This window comes from Crotalus tigris, unplaced genomic scaffold (assembly GCF_016545835.1).
Source record: "Crotalus tigris isolate CLP2741 ecotype Arizona unplaced genomic scaffold, ASM1654583v1 scf7180000017614.5298720, whole genome shotgun sequence".
NCBI lineage: Eukaryota > Metazoa > Chordata > Lepidosauria > Squamata > Viperidae > Crotalus > Crotalus tigris.
Window position 1 is genome coordinate 5035546 of NW_024096513.1, and position 21918 is coordinate 5057463.

General features: G+C 38.2%; 1 protein-coding gene across 1 annotated transcript in view; it reads right to left on the reverse strand.

The window, feature by feature from the left end:
* CSMD2 (CUB and Sushi multiple domains 2) overlaps nt 1-14906 on the reverse strand; it is a 356715-nt gene extending 341809 nt beyond the window's left edge. The window contains exon 1 of the mRNA XM_039329926.1: nt 14767-14906. Within this exon, the coding sequence (XP_039185860.1) occupies nt 14767-14812 (46 nt within the window). The 5' untranslated portion in view covers nt 14813-14906. The remainder of the gene's footprint in view (nt 1-14766) is intronic.
* Between the last annotated feature and the right edge of the window lie 7012 nt (nt 14907-21918).

Consider the following 21918-nt stretch of genomic DNA (forward strand, 5'->3'; position numbering starts at 1 on the left):
TCTGCATTCTGTGCATGGTACAAGCGGGCGGTCTTTCTTTTCTTTACAGAGGAAGTTCGTTTGTGCAATGAAAGACAGAACATTTGCAGATGCTCATCACTAAATCAATATAAGAATGAACACATTTCATCCAGGTTTTTTTCCCTCCTCTTTGAAATATCCTGCAAGTGCAAATTGGCTTTTTTCTCAAAAGAGCCCGTTTTATCCCTTTCATAAGTACTAGTACCAGGCAACATTTTTAGAATGCAGAGGAACAGACCCCTCCCCTCCCATGCAACAATTAAAAAAATAAATAATTTTAAAAAGCACTTGTCAGTAAAGCTGACAACATTTCTTATTCAGAAAAGAACACCGGATCCACTGCTTGTCACAGGTTATCTTTCTTGTACAAGCTGCTTCTATTAACACGAAGCTATTAGAGCGAATAAAGGAGGAGGATCAGCTGAAGAGAAATATAGGCAGGAAGATAAAAGAAAACTAAGAATTAATTTGGGTTACTTGTAGTGGTCTGTCACTTCTGCCTGTTTGAGCTCTATGCTATTTATTGAGAGGTGCCAGCAAAACCTGTTAACTTTGCAATGCACACTACAAAATGATGTTTTAGGTGCCTTAGTTAACAAGCACTTGTACATGTTTATGACATACTAAGTTGCCTCTGAGTTGAGCTCAGCTCCTGGTAACTTCACAGACTTGTCCATAACACAGAATACATCTTCTAAAATTTTGCTTGTTTTCCTACTTTGGCTTTCTTATGTTGTTGTTGTTAGTTGCGAAGTCGTCTCCGACCCATCGTGACCCCAATGTTCTTCCAGGCCTTCCTGTCCTCTACCATCTTCTGGAGTCCATATAAGCTCACGCCTACTGCTTCAGTGACTCCATCCTGCCACCTCATTCTCTGTCGTCCCCTTCTTCTCTTGCCCTCCATCTTTCCCAACATCAGGGTCTTCTCCAGTGAGTCCTTCCTTCTCATTAGGTGGCCAAAGTACTTGAGTTTCAACTTCAGGATCTGGCCTTCTAAAGAGCAGTCAAGGTTGATCTCCTCTAGGACTGACCGGTTTGATCGCCTTGCAGTCCAGAGGACTCGCAGGAGTCTTCCCCAGCACCAGAGTTCAAAGGCCTCAATTCTTTGGCACTCAGCCTTTCTTATGGTCCAACATTCGCAGCCATACATTGCAATTGGGAAAACCCTGGCCTTGACTATACGTACTTTTGTTGGCAGGGTGATGTCTCTGCTTTTTAGTATGCTGCCTAGATTTGCCATAGCTTTCCTCCCCAGAAGCAAGTGTCTTTTAATTTCTTGGCTTCCCTATTGGTCCCTATAAAAAACAAAGCAGGGCTGCTCTTCCTTTAGCTATTTAGCTCAGCAAAAGGCAACTAAGTATAGATTCACTAAACAGAAACCAGCCATTTATTTTATGATTTTAAAATACTTTCCCAATCTAATGTACTCCAGAATGTTGAGAGGTCCTGTGGGCAGGGTATGGGAAAGCAGAGGGAGGATGTTCACCCAGCTGGACGAAAAAGAAAGAGTGACCGCTGGCAGATGAAGGGCTGAATGGGACATGAGCTGCTAGAACTGGGGATAGTTCATTGACTTAACAGGTCATTGCTGGGTTGGTTACAGGCACACGTATGCACACACACCAAAACAAAACTTCTTCCACTAATCAGCAGAGCATATCAGCCTAGCAGCCCAGGTTGAAACAGCTGTCTGGGGCATTAAAAGCCACAGGGGCTGGTCTATATCAGTGCTGGGACATGAAGGAAGTGCTGATCTGCTCTGTGTTTCTCTTTCTTCCTTCTGCAGAAAATGTAGAAACAATAGAAAGTGAATCACTCCTTTGAACCTTTCCATCTTCTGCCCCATGCTTTCAACTCCACCTCATTGAACCCAGTGTGCTACAGTACTCTCTCAACTCCTGCTATTCCCTTACTGAATTGAATAATGTGCTAAACTCTCATGGATGATTATACTTCGTATTTGATTGCTCTGCCTGTTAGCTTTAAAAATTCTTTGTGCTATCTTCCCCATAAACTGTTAGGTACTTATTATTTGATTAACCTTATACCATTAGTCTAAAATTATTAGTTAACACACTGTATGGTTATTCATTATAGTTCTATTTTTGGAGTGCATAAGCCTGTTTAATAACCTATGATCCTGAAAGAACAGGCTCTGTGGGATGCTCGGCTCGTAATAGCAATATAGTAATCAACAACATATTCCAAGGGGATGCTGTATTGCATATCAGATGCTAGGGATTAAGCCTTTGCTATGTTGGAGACATTCTTAGTTTGGAGCTACTGTTGCTTTTCTGGATTCTGAATTCTTCCCCAGGAGCAATGCAGTTATAAGCTTAAACTTAAGATGCTGAACGCTTAGTGGTTTTAGAAGATTGTTTTCCTCTAAAAATGGAGCTAATGCCAAAGAATTGGAGACAAATGGTCCCTCAAATCCCAAAATTGATCCATAACGCTTTCCCAAAAGCTTCTTCAGCTCTGACTGGATGGTGGGGAATGGAAGAATTTATATGAAGGGACACAGGGCAGAAAATATCCTGCAGAAAGCACAGCTCCACGATACAATCCTTTCAGCAGTTCCAAGAAGGCTCCACACTCATTTATACTACTCAGGTGGCCTTGAGGACACAGACAAACCTCCCAGTGGCCTCAACGACTCTCTAAAAGAATGCAAATGACCAGCTGTCTGCAAATAACATAAATCCTTCCATTCCCCGCCATCCAGTCAGAGCTGAAGAAGCTTCTTGGATGAGAAGCAAAACGTCTTCAAAGAAAAACAAGGAAGTCCACCTGCCTCCTGAAAAAACACCTTTGGGACAGCTATAACCTGGATGATTGAGAATCTCCACAGACATTTTGCTTTCCCAAAATATTCAGAAGCTACCACATCTGGAAGGCAACTATAATCCTTAAAGTTTACGACTTTAGTAGTGAATAAGGTAGTAGTGAACAAAGTGCATTGCTCCATCTTGTGTATTTATTTGCAAATATAGAATTCTTTCATCAGCAGCTTTGTCCAGGAATTTAAAGATGAAAAGTAAACAGCTAATTGCCCCAAATGTTTGAGTCAACATTTGTCATCCATTTTTCAGGTGCCTTCTAGATCATGATGACAAGCATACCCAACAGTTGTTGGTTGCAGTCCAAATTAGAGAAGGTTGAAAAAGAATGCTGGAAAAGCTGCCATCAAAAGGAGCCCCTCTGTAGGTTAGATATTAAATATTTGGATCAAACAGAAGGATGTCATCTTCTAAATACTTTGAGCCTGAATGTGTTATGAACAGTATGCAGAACCATTGCCTTAAACTGTAGAAAGAAAGATGCTCTCTCTTTAACTCAGAGTTCCTCAGAATATCTATTATTTAACTGTGGTAAGATAGTGAAATAAAGTGTCAGCCATTTGAGATGGGTGTTGTCTGAAATCCCTGTGTTGCCAGCTAATTCAGAAGTTGCAAGATGGATACTGAGCGGGGGAACATTAAAGGAGGTGCAGAACTGAATCAAACAGCGTCATGTTTATTTAAATTGTTTCCACTAATTACAGCACCAGGGGCCCATTCCCTATTGCTGCGGAGAGCACAAGCAGCAGGAACAGACTCCAGAACTCTCTAGCTATATGAAGGTTAACAATACATACATTTTACTCACAAGGGGGTTGCTTTCACTGGGCAAGTTGTATAGCCCTGCAACCTGCTTTCCCCCTGCACCCACGGAGTTGCTCAGCCTAGGTGTCAACAAAGGAAGGTTACAGATGATGAGGTTTAAGATGGAAATAATTATCAAAGTGAGCCACATTAAGGCATCAGGGTAGAAACGTGGAGCCTGTGAGCTGTAGACCCATCTTAGCCACAAAGCCAGCTGGGTGATCTTGAGCCTTCTCTCTCAACCATAGGAAGGAGGCATTGGCAATCCATTTCTAAAATCTTGCCAAAAATACTTATCCAAGCAGTCTCCAAGTATCAGACACGATTGAATAGAAACAGAGAAAATATCTAGTTCAGGTTAGAGCAAAATGTTTGTTATTTCACAACTTGCAAAAGTAAATAAGAAGAGCTAGCTTGTCTACTCAGCCTCTCTTCCCAGTATTAATGAAAGATGCAGGTCAATCACAGGACAAAACGCCAGACCAGGACACAAAGCCCACCTGAAATACTGGAACTTTACTTGATAAATGCTACAATAACAGAATCTTGAAAGCTTCATAACATTTTTCCTTCCTTCCCTCTTCAACTAAAGAGAGTATGGTGGAGTTTCTTTCTAACCTCTTTCTACTTTTCTGGGGCGTAATTCATGTTTTCCTAACTGATGCATTCGTTCTCCGTTCCCTGTGGTTCTCAACAAAGGTAAACATGTTGCAAAAATACAGGTAGACTTGTACTTGGGCCATGACAGCTGCTAGTTGAAAATTATTCTAATTACAGTCTAGTGAGATCCTTGAAACAAATCAATTATCAAAAAGGCCTAGAAAACAATTCCCTGATCTGTGTCATTCCAGATGTTTGAAGATTAGCTGTAGCATTTTTCAGTAAAGTCAGTAAGAGTAGGAACTGAAATTTACAGGAGATCTACATGGATGGATTTACTGAGAGGCAATGCTATTTTTTGGTTGGTGTTCCTACAGATTCTCTTTAGAAGAGGGGTGACAAATTGCAGGCCCACGGGCCAGATGCATTATACTGACACCGTGCCCACCCCATTGCCGGCAATGGGGAAAAGGTCACAATATGTCACGACACGTCACAGGACATTGCGAGTTTGACACCCCTGCTTTAGAAGTAAAACAACAGTATTATTTTCAAAGCAATTCTAAGTGCTTTGGTCGATTAGGGAAAAAAAAAAATCTTTAGTTGGATAATACCTTTATATTAAGTAAAGTAGATTCCAGCTTAAATTTGGTGATATCATAGGTATATCAGGGAATGACTTTGAGAGATGAGGCGGGGCTGGTGAGAGAGAGATGCTGCCTAAGTAATTATCAAATTAGAGAGGGCATAGCCTGCAGCTGCGTAACAGACAGAGAAAAAAAAAACCTCAGAAATGGACCTAACTTCTCAGACTGTAAAAAAGATGGTGGGAGATTTGTACTTTCAGACTTGCAAGATTGTGTTAATGCAGCTTTATCATCAAGCAGAATTAGCTAATCTGGTGTTTCATGTCAGGTATAATGGGGAAGGCTGATAGTACAAATCCCTCCCCCATCTCTTTTATAGCCTAAGGGAGGGATCTTTTTCAGCCTATTGCCCCACCACCTATCTAGCTGAGGACTATGTTGTTTCTTAATTGATCATTCCTTCCATGGCATTTCTTTGCCCTATCTCCCAAGGTCATTCCCACATACTATTACAAAGACACTTTTGTGTCATTTTCTTGGGAACAATACAGACATTATATGACATTATTTATTTCTGGGATTTTTTTTTTTTTACCTGTTCTTAGAAATTCCTGATAGTTTTCTATCCATATACCAATCAGGTCTGATCACTCTAACTTTTCAAGATCAATTAAGTCTGCTTGGATAATGCCACCTTCTTTGACAATATTGTTCTTAAAACCAACCAAATTAACTCAAGAGTGTATACAATAACTCTGTGCCAAGACAGCAGACTAGAAGAAAAGTGAGGAGGAAGAAAACCTATGGCTGAATTTAGAATCATCACATTGTTTGAAGAAGTCCTGAATATTCTTTGGAGATGCAAATTGGTTTTCAAAAATTACTAAGTGCTGCCTGGTGCAAGCAGAAATTTAGAACATTGCAATGCCTGCCAAATACAAGCATGTCTTACTTTTCTAGGAATATTAGTAATTTAGTAGCTTACATAGTAAAAAAATCATGGTAATGAAACCCTGGTTCAATGCATATGTGAATAAAGCCAATGAAACTTGTGCTAAAAATAAAATAAAATAAAATTTCAGAGTAGGGAATGCCTATACCAGGGGTAGGCAACCTTGGCTCTTTTATGACTCGTGAACTTCAACTCCCAGAATTCCTGAGCCAGCTCAGGAATTCTGGGAGTTGAAGTCCACGAGTCATAAAAGAGCAAGGGTTCCCTACCCCTGGCCTATACAGAGGGGGTTAAAAATGTTGAGATGACAGCTACAATCTCATAGTCAAAAACTACCACTTTTTAAACGTACAATGTAAGAAGCTTTTATCACACGATCGTAGTCACAATCTTCACTTTAGCAGAGACCCTTACAGTCCCATCTCATTTGTGTGCTGATAAATGTCTTAAGCAAATGATAGCAAAAACACCATTCGGAGTTAGCCAAAATCAAAATGCAGATGACTCAAATCCAGTGTAGATCACAGCTTTCTTTCTTTCTTTTTTAATTAAAAAACCAATTAAGTGTTGATATTCAGTTCTGACTATTATTTCAATGAAAGCTCCTTTGTGGAAATTAGACCACAACATTCAACATCATCAGAACCAGTTTTAAATGAACATAAGCCAGCTGGCCTTTTCAGAATAATTGTCCCTTTTCTTCTTGGAACTTTAATTTAAAAATCCCTTTTAAAAATTATTATTTTTTTCAGTGATGAATTTCTCCTAATTCATGAAGTTAGATTTAATTTATTGTTTGAAAAATATCGCAGCTCCTTTCAACTGAATAAAATCAACACATGTTTATATGTGAATAAATACAAGGTTATAGATATGAAATGTTTAGACCTCAAGTGTTAGAAGCAACTGTCTGAATGAAGTCAGGGCAGATCATTTTAAGGAGATAATGCACATTTGATATACTTAAAGGCTAACAGATATTTTCAACCTTTTTGGGCTGTGACAAGTACAGGTCTCAAAGGCTGTGCTCGTATGGATAGACAACATGCTTGGGTCTGTGAGATCCTCAACCTACAGCTTACTGTATTATTTTAAAGATTTGTATGGCTGCCCATCTTAAAGCACAATTCTTGTGCATCCAGAGATTGCAGCATCAAAATTCAGTGATGAATTGAACACAACCATGTATACCTTAACACAATGTCAACTCAGTCAACTCAATCTTTCATAATAATACTTGGGAATTATAGTTCAACACATAGGTTTGAAGGGTGACAAGTTGGAGAATACTACTCTATGAGTAAATTAAGCAGGCCAAATTTTAGTGGGTGGCTGCAATAGAATACTTGATGTTACATCATGTATTAATATGAAATTCTGGACTTCTTCAAAAATAGTTCCAATAGCTAGTTTAGCAGAACATGATAATTGTAGCTAAATCTTCCCTGTCTTAATTAAAATTAGGAATTCTGGGAGTTGAAGTCTACAAGTCATAAAAGCGCCAAGTTTGAAGAGCCCTGTACTGCAGCAATATTTCAAACTGTGTATTGGAATCTTTTTATAGTTTTTATACTATTAAAATGTTTTTATTGTTCTAAAAGTATATAGTTTTTGAATTGTAAGTTGCTCAGAATCATTGATTGAGATGGGCAGTTATGGAAATTGAATAAATACATAAAAACTCAATATTCTTCAGAGGCTGGTAATCAGCTTGTTTATTGTGCAGAGCTATAATGTGCTGATGTAATCATACTCTCCTGCAATTCAGTGTTGGGCTGTCACTGTGGTTCTCCAAAACTCCCTTTTTTTCAATAAACATGTATGTACATTAGAATTAACTACTTTTATTGTCTTTTTCTTTTTCAGGAAGGACAGATATTATGTATCTTTAGTATTTGTTTCTGAAACCTTGATTCATTTTATTCCTTCTGAACAGAATGTACTCAAAACCAAAATATTTTATTCAGTTTTTTTCCCCACTTTTTCTGCATGTTTCATAAATATTTTTTATTGTTTTATTATTTGCTGTTTTTACTGTAAACTCCTTTGAGATACTTTCACTTATGATGCTGTATGTAAATATAGCAAATCAAGATATTCTCAGCGCTTGCTCTTTTTCCCCAAAGGGATGTTCCAAAACCAATTCACAAAAAGATCACCCAGTTCCAAACTATAACTAATTGACTGATGAAAGCTGTCTTCCATCTGCCATTTTGTCTACCTTCACATGCTAGTTTTAGTTACAAAAATGCCAGCTAGATAAATAGTTGCAGATGGCAGGCCTGCAATTATGTCTCTGGTTAGCACCTTGATAATGTGTCTGTCACTTTGTCTGTGGAGATATGGGGATATGGGAAGTGAGAACCAGGCAAGTGATGAAAAGTCACATTGTGACCCAACCTCGCATTTATGACCTTCATGGGTCTGTAAAGCTGAGGAAAGCCAAAGTAAGATCATAAGCACAATCACAGTTTCACTTAGTGATTGCTTCGCTTAATGGCTGAATTGCTGATCCAAATTGTGGTTGCTAAACTACCTATACATATAAAGAATGGTTGCAGAAATTGAGTACGGCTAGTCTAGAGAAAAGAATGGCTAGGGGTGACATGATAGCAATATTCCAATATTAGAGACGCTGCCCCAAAGAAGACAGAGTCAACCAGAAAACAAGACAAGAAACAATGGATAGAAACTAATCAAGGTGAGAAGCAACCTAGAACTAAGGAGAAATTTCCTGACAGTGAGAACAATTAACCAGTGGAAAAACTTGCCTTCAGAAGTTGTGGGTGCTCCATCACTGGAGGCTTTTAAAAAGACACCGGACAACCATTTGTCTGAAATGATATAGGCTCTTCTGCTTGAGCAGGGGGTTGGACTAGACGACCTCCAAGGTCCCTTCCAGCTCTGTAATTCTATTCTATTTCTGAAAGTCAGCATCCCAACACTGTTTATTAGAAATTGATTCCTGCTACAGAAGATCTACAGATATGGGGAGCCAAATTTGGTGTTCTTTATTTATTTTATTCATTTATCAAATTTCAAAAGCATCCATCTGCCTCACAGAGATATCCTTCCTGGCCTTTTTTTTTTTTTATGATTAGCTTATTCCTCAGTGCTGTATGACGCACTTGCTAAAAAAAATCATTATTAAAAAAAAAAGAATTTGGGCTGGTGGGTTAAATCATTTGGCTCTCATTCCCATAGAAATTATTTCTGCAGGTGCACTTGGGCATAGCAACTGTTCTTCTAGATCAGTGTTTCCCAAACTTGACAATTTTAAGGCATGTGGACTTCAACTCCCAGAATTCCACAGCCAGCAATGCTGGCTGTGGAATTCTGGGAGTTGAAGTCCTCATGCCTTAAAATTGTCAAGTTTGGGAAACACTGTTGTAGATCACATGAAAAAAGAAAGTGGGTAGGGAAGCCACCTTACAGCCCTTCAGGACTATAAACCCACTCCTCTTCCCGTGATTTCCAAGCTTCTACCAGGAGAGCTGAACAAAACAAATCGGAGCAGGCAAATGATCTGAAGGAATGTGATCACTGCCTTAGCAGAGCCACAAATTCAGAAGAGAACGTGCTGTGATATGATCCTAATTTCCAGAACAGAGCAAGGATTCTCTGGGCAACTCTCGCTCTAACGGGCTGCAGGTGGCAGTCAATAATTGATGCTCCCACTATTGCTGACAGTAACTGTTTCTAAGCACAGAGCAAAATGCCAAGACTTGATAACTGTAGCGGGGCTGGCTGAAAGGCTTCGCAGGAGCCTGCCCGGGGAGAGGGAAGCTCAAACAGCTGCCGCTGGTTTTGGGAACGGTGGGCATGGATTGGGTGAAAGGAAAGAAAAAGGGGGAAAGAAAGTTGGTGGGGGTGGTTGCTGTTGCTGTTGTTGGGGAGAGACCAGGTGAAGTCACAGAGGGATTTGAGGTTTTAGGTGATCCCTCTCTTTGAAGGAGAGGGAAGGAGAGAGTGAGAAGGTGGAATTTTATTGCTTTCTTTCATGGGGGGATACCCTGAGCAAAGGAGAGAGAGAGAGAGAGAGAGAGAGAGAGAGAGAGATAAAGTTGCTGGGGTTGCTAAATTCATATTTTAACAATAATGGAAAGGGGGGAGGGTTTTTTGACACCGATGAGACCTGGGACCACGAGCAAGGACAGAAGAGAAGGAGAGGCTGGTCACTACTGCTTTGGAGACTAGCGGCCTCCCAAACTTTGATTACTGTTACTTGCGCAAGTTGTAGACATTGTGGGGAATTGCCCTTGCAGGGCGAGCTGTTACTGCAGAATGCTGACCACCTTCGCTAGTGTTCCCAGTGCTGCCTGGAGCCGGGGTTTTCCCCACCCCCTTGTTCCCGAACAGTCGCTGTAAAATCATTGACTATTGCTGCTACGACTGCCCTGGTCTGTTAAACACCACCACGCATTGACTATCGGGGCTAGGGCTGGTCATCTTTGTTCCTGAAAGCCCCCCCCCCCTTGACGATGAGACTCTGCCATGTCCTCGCTTTGTGTGAGCTCCCGCTGGAAAAGACACTTGTCATGGTTATTAACACCTCGAGAGCACAGCTGCTGAGTGCAATGGAGGGTAGTGTGGCTGGGAGGGCTTGGGCTATGGCGGTCTACGAGGGGGTAATGCTACATAACCATATCAAGGAAAAAGGGGTAGTTATCAGCTCTTCTTTCAGCTTTGCAAATAGCCCATTTACAGGAAAAGAGAATAAAGCTGGTGGCAAATGAGGCTTCCCCAAACCCCATGCTTTCTCAAGATGTGGGACTACTGTTCCTATTGCCCCTAGGAAACATTGGTCCATGAGGCAACTAGAGGGGAGAGGCTGCTTTAATAGACTTTTTGTCAGCAACCGTTCTCAGTAGGACTCACTTAGAATATACAGTGGGTACGGAAGGATCTTGCAATGACATGAAGCCAGAAAGATCAAGGACGCTTGATAAAAGATAACCTAATTTGTTGAGGAGATGTTCACATACCCTCTGACATCTCTCTCTTATTTGAAATCATAAATGCATTATGAGGACACATCAGAGGAATTTCAAGGGAACCACGCAAGATTCCTATGAAAATATGATCAAGCCTTAATGAGCACCAACAAGAAAGAGACACATAACAACTACGGAGAACTGAAAGGGAATAATCTCTTTTCTCTATCCTCAAAGTGTCAGTGACTTACCAAAATAACTTTGGGAGGGGGCTCCCTGGCTGGGAAGCCATCCATGCAATTAAGCTTTTGCCAGCTTTATTCCTAAATTTATTTATTTATTTCATCATTTGTGAAGTGGAATGTAATCTGGACTCCTAGGTGGGAAGGACTGCACTGAGAGAAAGTGAAGTTTAGGTAGTTTGATTATGAGGAAGAGGGTCAAGGCAGTTCCTCTCTAGACGTTCTCAAAGTGTATCAATGATGCAACTAGTTGCTTTACTGTGACAAGATTTCTGTCTATTGTTGAGGAACAACAAAGGAAACTGATTTGAAGTAACTCTCCATGTCTTTTTTGGTTTTGGGAGTCTGACTTCTGTTAAATATATATCCTACCTTTTACCTCAAGAACTCAAGAAAGGTTAACAGTGATCTCCCTTCGTTTTGTCCCCACAACAGGAACTCCATAGAGTGAGTTGAGTTGACAGAGAGAAGGACTGGTGTAGAGTCCCTAATGTGTTTCTATTACTGAGGTTCTTTCTCAGTCCAAGACCAACATCTGTTACCTGTTGAATGTGGCTTTGGAAGCTAACTGGAAACTGTGAATTTGATTCAACCAAGATGTAAACATATACAAGGCTACACGTCCCATCTATTATCCCGGTCACTCCACTCTGCATCTGCTACAGCTTTGGGACCAAGCATGAAGATTGTTGAATAAATATCTCCTCCCTATGAATTAAAATGCTGTTTTTAAAATGACCACAGGCAATCAGATTTAGCTTTAAGCAAAGTTTTAAAAATTCTATTTACTTGTTAGATTTACATATTTCTTTCAGAGCTTGAGGAGGTGTATAGAGCACTTTGTCCTCTCACTTTTCCCACACACAGAATCAAATTAATTGGGCTGTAATGCTGAGAAACAAGAAGTGTGGCCATTTGGGAATTAGCTATATTCGTGCCAATACATTAGGGTCAATTTATTTTAGGATATACTTTGATACTACACTATGAACTGGGTTTACACATCATACTAAGGTATGGCATACTCTAGCATGATGTGTAAACCCAACCCACAGTATAGTATAAAAATATATTTGTCCCTAATATATTGCCAGGAATACAGCTAATTTCCAAATGGCCACACTTCTTGTTCAGTCAGTGCACTAAGTTGAGTTGAATATGAGTGAGTAGCCACAGAAATAAAATTATAAATTAAAGAAATAAAAGTAAGCTTCAGGATATGGTGTAAAAATCTGAGATGGCTGAGATTCCATCATAATAAATAAAACAGATTCTGAATTAGTATCATGAATCCAATATGTTGTATTACTGTCACCTTAAATGTTTTAGTGGAGATCAAAAGAGGACTTTATGGGCAAAGAAAATTAATTTTGTTAACATTTTTGGAACAAAATTATTACCTTGTGGGCCCAAACCTTTCTTATATTTTACAATTTTTACTCATTTTCTTTTCAAGGGGTCTGATCTTTATTACTTATTTTTCTTGTTGCATTGATTCAACGCTTGCTTTTGAAAATATTGCCAAATAAACTGCAAGGACTTTTCAGAACAATTATAGGGAGCTAACACTGACTCAAAGGCATGCACACACACTCACACAAACACATAATCTAAACAGATAAGACACAAATGTGATTTGTCTTATCTGTATCTTAGAACTGAGAAACATGGTTTATAATCCAATATATTTATTTATTTGATTTATACTCTACTGTTCTACTCAAATAAGTACCTGGAGTCGAAGCTTAAAAGGACATAATCCCCCAAAACCCTTTAAAAACATATACTGAAATATTTTTAAAAGTAATTAACAATTGCAATTCCAAATATGGTATCTTTAAAGATATTCCAAATATTTGAACATTAAAAACAAAAAGCAAATATATCAAGGACAAATCTGCCCATCTAAGTGCACGGTATTCTTTTCAGAGAGTGGGTTCTATTCATTGCCTCAAGGCCTCTGAGACTAGCAAACTGGTTTGGCTTAGTCCCAAATGCACCTAGGCTGTGTAAGGGCAACTCTCCCATTCTCAGTCCTGTACAAAATGTAAATAAGCATGATCTAATATCAAGATTATTTTATACAACCAAGTTAAAACAAACAAACAAAAATCTTCTGTGAAGCCATCAACTTAGCATGAAGTCAAGAGGAATGATATTAATTTAAAGGACACAAAATGGAAAGATGGAGAGTCCTTCACTGGTACAATTTCAATGTTGTGAAACTCCCAGGACCATAACAGAAGCAACAGATAGATATGTAATCCATAAAGCTAGGAATTGGAAGACTGTGAGTTCTAGTCCTGCCTTAAGTGCAAAGCCAGCCCTGTGACCTTGGGCTGCTCCTTCTTTCTCAGCCCTAGGAAGAAGGTAAGGGCAAACCACTTCTGGAAATCTTGCCAAGAAAACTTGAGGGACTAGTCCTGGCAGTCATTAGGAGTCAACACTGACTTAAAGGCCTGCATGTGTGTGTGCGCATACACGGAGACACACAGACACAAAACCCAGCTATGGTGTTTCTTGAGGAAAGCACCAAGAATTATCTATCAGTTCGCAAACCATCTTGACTCAATTTAAATGCAAGATCAATGCTCCATCCCAGGATTGCGAATTGATTACATGCTCAAAGGCTCGATAAAAAAAATCAATACAAGATACTGTACTGAAGGATACTGAGGATATATGAGGGAGGGAAGAGATGAGAGAACAGGAAGAACAGATATCATGATAAAATAATGTAAAAGCTTCTGTGTATTAACTGACTGATTAATCCCCATGTGGAATGGTTACAATGACAGGGAATCAAATGGCTTTGCTATATGCGCTTAATCAAAGTGGAAACAGACTGAAGAAAATCATATTCAAGGCTACCTATATGAAGCTAGGTTAGATAATGCATATGCCACAATTCTGTGGAGGTTCAAGGGGAAAATTATATATTATTCAGTTTCCTAATAACCTTAACTCTGATTTTTTTTTTTTTTTTAAAAAAAACATTCTTGGCTCTTATGGTTGCCAATATATATTTAAAAGTACATGCTTGCTGAAATCACAAAAGTGAATAGGATAGATGAATAGTATCTCCAGAGGTTCAAAGCACAACCTGACTCCCACTGTATGTGCATATTAGCATAATGTGGATGAATTATGTTTAATAAAATATGCAAGTCTGTCCTGTTGGATAATATATGCAGATACATAATTCAGCTTTCCCTTTGCACAGAATTTAGATGATTACAGAACGCCAAACTCTTATGATAGGATTTGACTCTAATCTAGATAATTTTTGCTAAGCCATTCCCAGCCCTAGCCAACACCTATAGCAGTGGTGGCAAACCTAGGGCACAGGTACTCAGAGCCCTCTCTGTGGGCACGCGTGCCATCACCCCAGTCCTAGGCCTTGAGCTGGGTTTTATAAAACCTTTTTGCTTTAGGCCTCCGCTGCCATGTACAAAAAAAAAGATTCAATCAATCAGTCAATTTCAACTTCTCGTGGGAAAAGAAAAGATCTTGCAAAGTTGGAATTGATTGATTGAACTTTTTAGTCCCACCCAGTCTGCTATTACCACCTTGGCCATGCGCACCCAATGGGCCACACCCACCCACTTGGCCACACCCAGTCAATGGGCCACACCCAGCCAATGGGCCACACCCACCCAGCACCCAACGATGCATAAGTGGGTTTTGGGTTGCAGTTTGGGCACTCGGTCTCTAAAAGGTTCGCCATCACTGACCTATAGTATATATTAAGAAAGTCCAAGGTAAAAGACAATGAAGAACACCTACCACGACAGAAGGGCAGAGGGAAATCCCAGGATGCAGAATTTTCCATGGTCTCATGGCAAGTGAGCAACGCATGCCCCTCCAAAAAGAAACCTGGGTTGCAGCTGTAACGCACTTTGTCTCCAATGCTGAATGTTGTGCCTTGCTGGATTCCATTCTGAAGCCTTCCTGGATTTCCACACGTGTGGCTTGGAAGAACTACAGGAACATGGGGTGGGAAAGGATAAATCTGATTAGTCAAGATTACTTTGTCTGATAATCCACAAAGGGTGGGATATAATTCTAAGAAATGAGAGAGAATAAATACATTTGTTTTTCCTTTGGGTGAAATGAATGGTTATCTCAACACATGGCTTGGTCTCATCTCAAGATTTGGCTGTTTTGGTGAGTAAGATTTACATTTATGCATTTATCATGTATGCTGAAATGGAGCTAACACCGCCCTGTATGCATGTGAAAACAGATGACGTTCAGCTTCTGGTTCCGTAGGAAGTGAGTGATGCAGAAAACCACATCATTACAGCTTAACTTTGATGGACAAAGTTCCTTTCTAGGTCTGCTGAGCAAAGATAAGGTAGGGAAACTGGTAACAGAAGTACAGGTTGTTGATCTGCTCCTAGGAGGTCAGGAGATCTAGCCAAACCCAAGCCAACCAGACCTGAGATACAGCCATTTTTGCTCCATGAACTGAACAGCATTAATGAAGCAGGCAGTCCTTCTTGCCATTCCATCAAATAATCTTAAGATAAATGTTTGCTTCTTCTTTTGAATTCCACATTCTACATTATTTCTACATGTCATTTTTCCTATTTTTTTTTCTTGATTCAATTGTTTTATTTGGGGGATGGGCCAAGGATACCATAAACCCAGTGGTGGGATTCAGCCAGTTCGCACCACTTTTGCAGAACCCGTAGCTATTTTTTTGTTGCCCAGGCCCAGAATGGACTTCTGGAAGCAGCATCCACACAGAAACCCAGTTGTTCACATATCTGAATCACATCACTGCATAACCAATTCCTATTCTGGACAGTTTATCTTTTAAAAAAACTGTTCGGTCAGAGAGAGAAGATTGTGGACATTCTTAATTTAGCAAGACACCATGAACTGTTACCAAATGAAACTGGTAGAGGAGCTGTTGTAGCAGCTATGCTAGGCATATTTTTGCTAATGTGCTTCTTGCCTATAGCGACCATTTGCAAATCCAGTGATAGGTGAAAATTAAGGGGCACTCCCAGAGTGCCAAAATGAAGGGGAGAAAACCCTGCTAGATATAGGAGTTTGTAACTGCCCAGAAGTTGGGTCGACAAAAGGAGAGAGTAGAGAAGATCTCAGCAAGAAACATGGCATTTGCTCAAATATGCCAGGTGGAGATGCCAATATGCATGACTAATGACATCCATGCTCAACATCTCTTAATAGCTTAATTATTTAAATTTATTCAGTAACAATGCCACAAATTTGTACAAAAACTACAGGGGCTTCCCTTATTTGGAAGATGAGGCAAATGATCAACGCTCTGGCCACCAGGTATGTTGCAGTTTAAGATTGCAAACATATTGAAGATTGTCAGAAAATGAACACAGTGCCATTTCTAAAGCTTTCACAACAAAATACTCATCCTACTTTCAGATCTGGAGTCCTCAACATGCAATAAATGATTGCACTCTAAATAAAAAGCCACTTTTGTTTTTCAAGGGTCAAATCCCTCATTCTCTTTTACTTAATGAATCTTAAGATAAAACTCAAGTTGATGCTGTCTGATTCCTATCATAGAAACAAAGATTTTGTTTGCAAATTCTGACAATTTTGCTTTTCTTACCTAATGCAAACACAGAAAGGAACATTGTCAGCTGACTACCAGCAAGGAAAATCCAAAGAAATGGAACAAGATCAAGATTAAAAACAGAAGATTTGGCTGTAATGAACAAACTGTTCCCTCTTCTTTATCTTTTAGTAAAGCTATCCAATGCTGAAATACTCACCCAGAAAAAAACACTGAATAGGAAACAGGTGCATTTAATTATTGGGAAAAAAAACCCTGGTTCATTATTTATCTGGACAGCACCTGAGAAATTCCACTAAACTTCATCCATTAAAATAACAGTTTTGAGAAATGTTGAAAAGGTTATGGTGGACATTGTCAAGGAGATGAGGAGAGATATAATTGAAACGTTTTGAATTTGAACCAGTTTGCATTCAAAACATTCCATTTCAAGTTTGAAATGGTTGTTTCAAGTGTGAAATGGCTATCTGAGCACAAGAGGGGATGTTTTAATTATTTTGGAAGTGTTTTGAGTGCAAGATAGAATATCTGACGCTCAAAACAATTTCAAACAGGGAATTAATTCAAATGGCTTGAAATGTTTTGGACACCACTAGAGAACATCACAAGTGTCAGATCAGATGAGGCTCAGAATACAATATCAGCTGAGAGATTGTAGTTATGGATGAATATGTCAATAACTGACTTTCACAAACCTGTTAAAATTCTTTAAAACAAAATAACCTTTCTAAATCTTATTTTCACTGAACTAGTCTTTAGAGGGCAATAACTTGTACTTTTGAGCAGAAAAAGATTCTATTCACCCCCATGATACTATGTTGTGTTGGCTGTTCTGAAGTCAGCATTCATCTCTATCTATGGATAGGGTTTGGTGAAAATTATTCCAGTGGCTTGAGTCTGTTATTATAATTGTCCTATCTACATGATTTATTTCTTCCAGGATGGACTGTAATTCTATTAACTCCCTGGCCATTTTCTCCATGTTCTTTCTATCTGTTTGGATCTGATATTTTTACATTGTAAATAAATGCAAATTGATTATTTTTTTTAAAAAAGATGCCATATGAAAACGTTTTTTCAAATCAGATTCAGCACCATCTATCTCTATCAGAATACCAATAAACAAAGGGGCAAAACAGGACTACTTTTTGGATTCTGCTTTATTCAAAATGGTCTTGACTTCTTTTATTCTAACTCCAACCAGAAGGGACTTTCACACTTCTGCCCCTGGAGTAATAGATAAATGATGCAGCCTACTATTTTTTAAAAAAAGTAGATTGGACTCAGGAGAACCTATTGTGATGAGAAGAAGCTAATTATTAGCTCTGAAGAGACCAAGTTTATGGATCTATTCAAAGATGAGCCAAAGTGGTAAGCATCCCTGGGACATCAATAGAAACCAAAAGAAAGAAAGAAAGAAAGAAAGAAAGAAAGAAAGAAAGAAAGAAAGAAAGAAAGAAAGAAAGAAAGAAAGAAAGAAAGAAAGAAAGAGTGTGGTCTTCCAGATCACAAAGAGAGAAACTAAGTCAGCCACTAAAATAGCTAAAAAAGCACAAGGACTATAGGTAGTCCTTGATGTACAACCACAATTGGAACTAGAATTTCTGTTGCTAAGCAAGACATTTAAGTGAGTCATGCCCAATTTTATGACCATTTTTCTTATGGTGATTAAGTGAACCACTTCAATTTGTTTTTTTTTTTCATTTTTCCAATTTACAAAACATTAAATATTTTTTTAACAGTACTGTGTCATGTATCTCTTACAGTTATTTACATTTATTACTATACATTTTTGTTTCTCTGTTCTAACCAATTATACCACTTATCCCACAGCTCATAAAATTCTGTTTCTTCCTTGCCTTTCATTTCTAGCGTGAGCTTATACATCTCAGCACATTCTAATATCTTATGGATAATCATATCATTAGCTGGTATATTTTCAAATTTCCAACATTGAGCATAGACAATACGTGCTGCTGTTACTATGTGTACAATAATATACTGGAGTCGCTTCTTTATCTTTTGATTTATTATTCCTAATAAAAATAATTCAGCTTTAAATTCAATTTGTTCTCCTGTTATCTCCTGAACTGAACCACTTCAATTGTTAAGTGACTCACGGACTTGTTAAGTGAATCTGGCTTTCCCCATTGACTTTGTTCCTGGAAAGGTTGCAAATGGTAATCAAATAACCCTGGAATGTTGCAACCATTGTAAATGCATGCTGGTTGCCAAGGGCCTGAATTCTGAACATGTGACCATGGGGATCTTGCAACGATTGTAAGTGTGAGGACTGGTCATAAATCACTATTTTCTCTGCCATTATGACTCAATAAACAAATGGTTGTAAGTTGAGGACCACCTGCATGCTGGGCTTCTTCTATTCACAAAGAGAATATTATCAACTAGAAATTACTAAGATGTTCAAAGCTAAAACGCCTCCCAAGTGACATAGAGTTCCCTGGTGTGCAGCTATAGTAAGTTACATCCAGTGCAAACTTATCTAATCAAAATTTTTCAGCAGGCCTATTATTACACATTTAACATGTCATACTGCTTTATGTAATAAACTGGGAAATTTATCGTTAAAGTAGTCCTTGAATGTATCTTTGCTGAAAGATAGGGTATTAACTAGATTAGACATGTCAAACTTGCGACGTCACGTGACGTCGTGCAACATATCGGAGCTTTTTCGCCATTGCCGGCAATGGGGTGGGCGCGGCTCCAGTATGATGAAACCAGCCCGTGGGTTCAAATTATTAAATAAGACTTCATTATATTATGCATTGTCTTTTTTATAGGACATTGACACAGCATTAATTCCAGATTGTAATTTCCCTTATGTTTCCATAAAAAAGCCAAGCAGGAATTGGTTAAGGTTACATTTTTCCACAGAAAGTTTAAAAAAATGATTAACCCATTATGCATCGAAATCTTCTGACCACCGTTCCCTAGACTCTACCAAATACGAAGGTAATAAGATATTTAATTTATTACATTATTTAATTTAATAGTCTTGTTCCAATGTTTTATCATTACAAAATAGTTTATTTCCAACAAAAATGAGATTAGTACATTTATCAAAAGAGAAAGTTACTGATCTTCATCTCTTGTGTCTAAGAAAGTGTTGCTACAATTAAATTATGAAATCAATGGAAATTCCTGGCTCTGCTCGTTTCCAGTGGATTGATTTTTTTTTTAAAGGATATTGGCTTGTTATCTTCTATTTTTCTGCAGAGACAGTGAATGATTTTCAACATTTACCTGGTCAAATATCATAGTTATATCTAGTCTGGCAGTCCTACTTTGTGTTCTAATTACAGATCTATTTCAATCATAGATACAAATGTTAAGATATTCTAACCAATATATTACAGCTTGTTTTTTTTCAAATATTATACACCCAAATGAGATTGTATTTATACAGATCAAGCTTCTGCTATATCAGTATTTTAACTGATATTCTTACTTGAAGTGAAAACAGACCCAGCTCAGCAAATTGAGATGCTGAGAAAGCTTTTTATATAATTTCTGTGAAGCTTCTAAACTTATTTCAGGTTTCTTTGACATTTTATATTTTGGACTGATCTAGTTTATTTAATCCTAAATCATGGGTGATTATTAATACTGTAATCTCTCCTTAGTTAAAGTGTTCCCAGAAAGTACAAGAGTCAATTTCCATCTTACAGCCAGTTCCATTAGGTAGTTATAAGAAAATTTGATTGCAGATATAATGCTGATCTTTTACTCAGAAATTTTTTACGTTATGGGACAAACCCAAATGAAAAGTAGCATATATATATATATAAACTGGGCCTTTTATAGTATTATCTTGGCAGTCATCATTCTTAAAACTTTTGCAGAATCAACAGAATTATTTTTGACCATTTATTCAAAGTAAGCATTTGTTATTCAACAATTTAATCCAGATATTATCTCTGTTTGGGGAGTTCCACAATGTTGAATGTTACAGAAGAATTCACAGTGGCTTTTAAGCCAGCAGCTATTTTTTTATACAAACTTGTAGCTGATTAAATTGATATTAGTTATATATTCCATTCCAAAAAAAATGCACTTCAATGTTTGTTTTTCCTAGCAAACCAGTGGTTTTTTTTTAAAGAATATGAAATTGGTCTTATATTATTTAAAAGCACATTTTGGTTTGTGTACATTGGATACTTCAGAGATTGCTCATTTAATGAGGGTTAGTTATAATTGCTTTGTTCTTGAAGATGCAGCTCAAGAGGTTTGACATTAGCTCATACAGTTTGCAACTCTACTATTAGTGACACATTTTTGTTAACATGATTGTACATTATTTATCAACATATGAATTAGGGTTTTCTTTACTTTTTCTGGTACTTTTGCATTATTACCATGCCTTTTAACTTTGAGACAATGCTTGATGTTCCTCTATATACACTTTATTAATTAATTTGATGCATTTAAAATAAATAAATAATTCACCAGGTTCAAGCATTGTATTCTGTCAAAATAAAATAGAACGTGTAACAGTTTAGTTCAGTGATGTGTAGCTCAACTGCAGGATTTGCTTTTATTTTTATTTCCTGTTCTGGGAAAAAGCAAGTTCTGCTGGATCAACACAGTCAAACTGCCAAATTAACTACCATAAAAACCATGATAGAATTGTTGTAATCTCTCAGGTTATTTTCTGTTTGACTATATTCAATGAATTAGCTGCAAACCTATTCTCCAAAGTGCCTGAAGGCAGGACAAGAAGCAACGGATGGAAACTGATCAAGGAGAGAAGCAACCTGGAACTAAGGAGAAACTTCTTGACAGTTAGAACAATGAACCAGTGGAACAACCTGCCTCCAGAAGCGGTGAATGCTCCAACACTGGAAGTTTTTAAGAAGAGACTGGACAGCCATTTGTCCAAAATGGTGTAGGGTTTCCTGCCTGAGCAGAGGGTTGGACTCGATGACCTCCAAGGTCCCTTCCATCTTTCTTTCTGTCTGTCTTCCTTCCTTCCTTTCTTTCTTTCTTTCTTTCTTTCTTTCTTTCTTTATTATTATTGTTATTATTACTTTCAGTTCCTGTCCTGTGTCACCCAGTCAAGGATAGGTCTTACAGTCTCCTGTGCATAGCAGGTCCATGAAGTCATGGTGCCAGGTTTTGATAAAAACTGCAGGGCTGTTGCTGTTTGTCGGGAGCTTCTGGAAATTGGCCATCTTTGTGATATATCTGCTTCATTATTAAAGAAGTTTTCATAGCTTATAAAAGATTTTGGTATCATCTTGCTTGGTATGTATGCTGTTTATATTATGGTTTTAAATCCATTTGGTTGAATGAATAATAAAATTTAAAAATTCTTTATTCAATGGTGTTCTGATTGTCTCTGGATCCATATG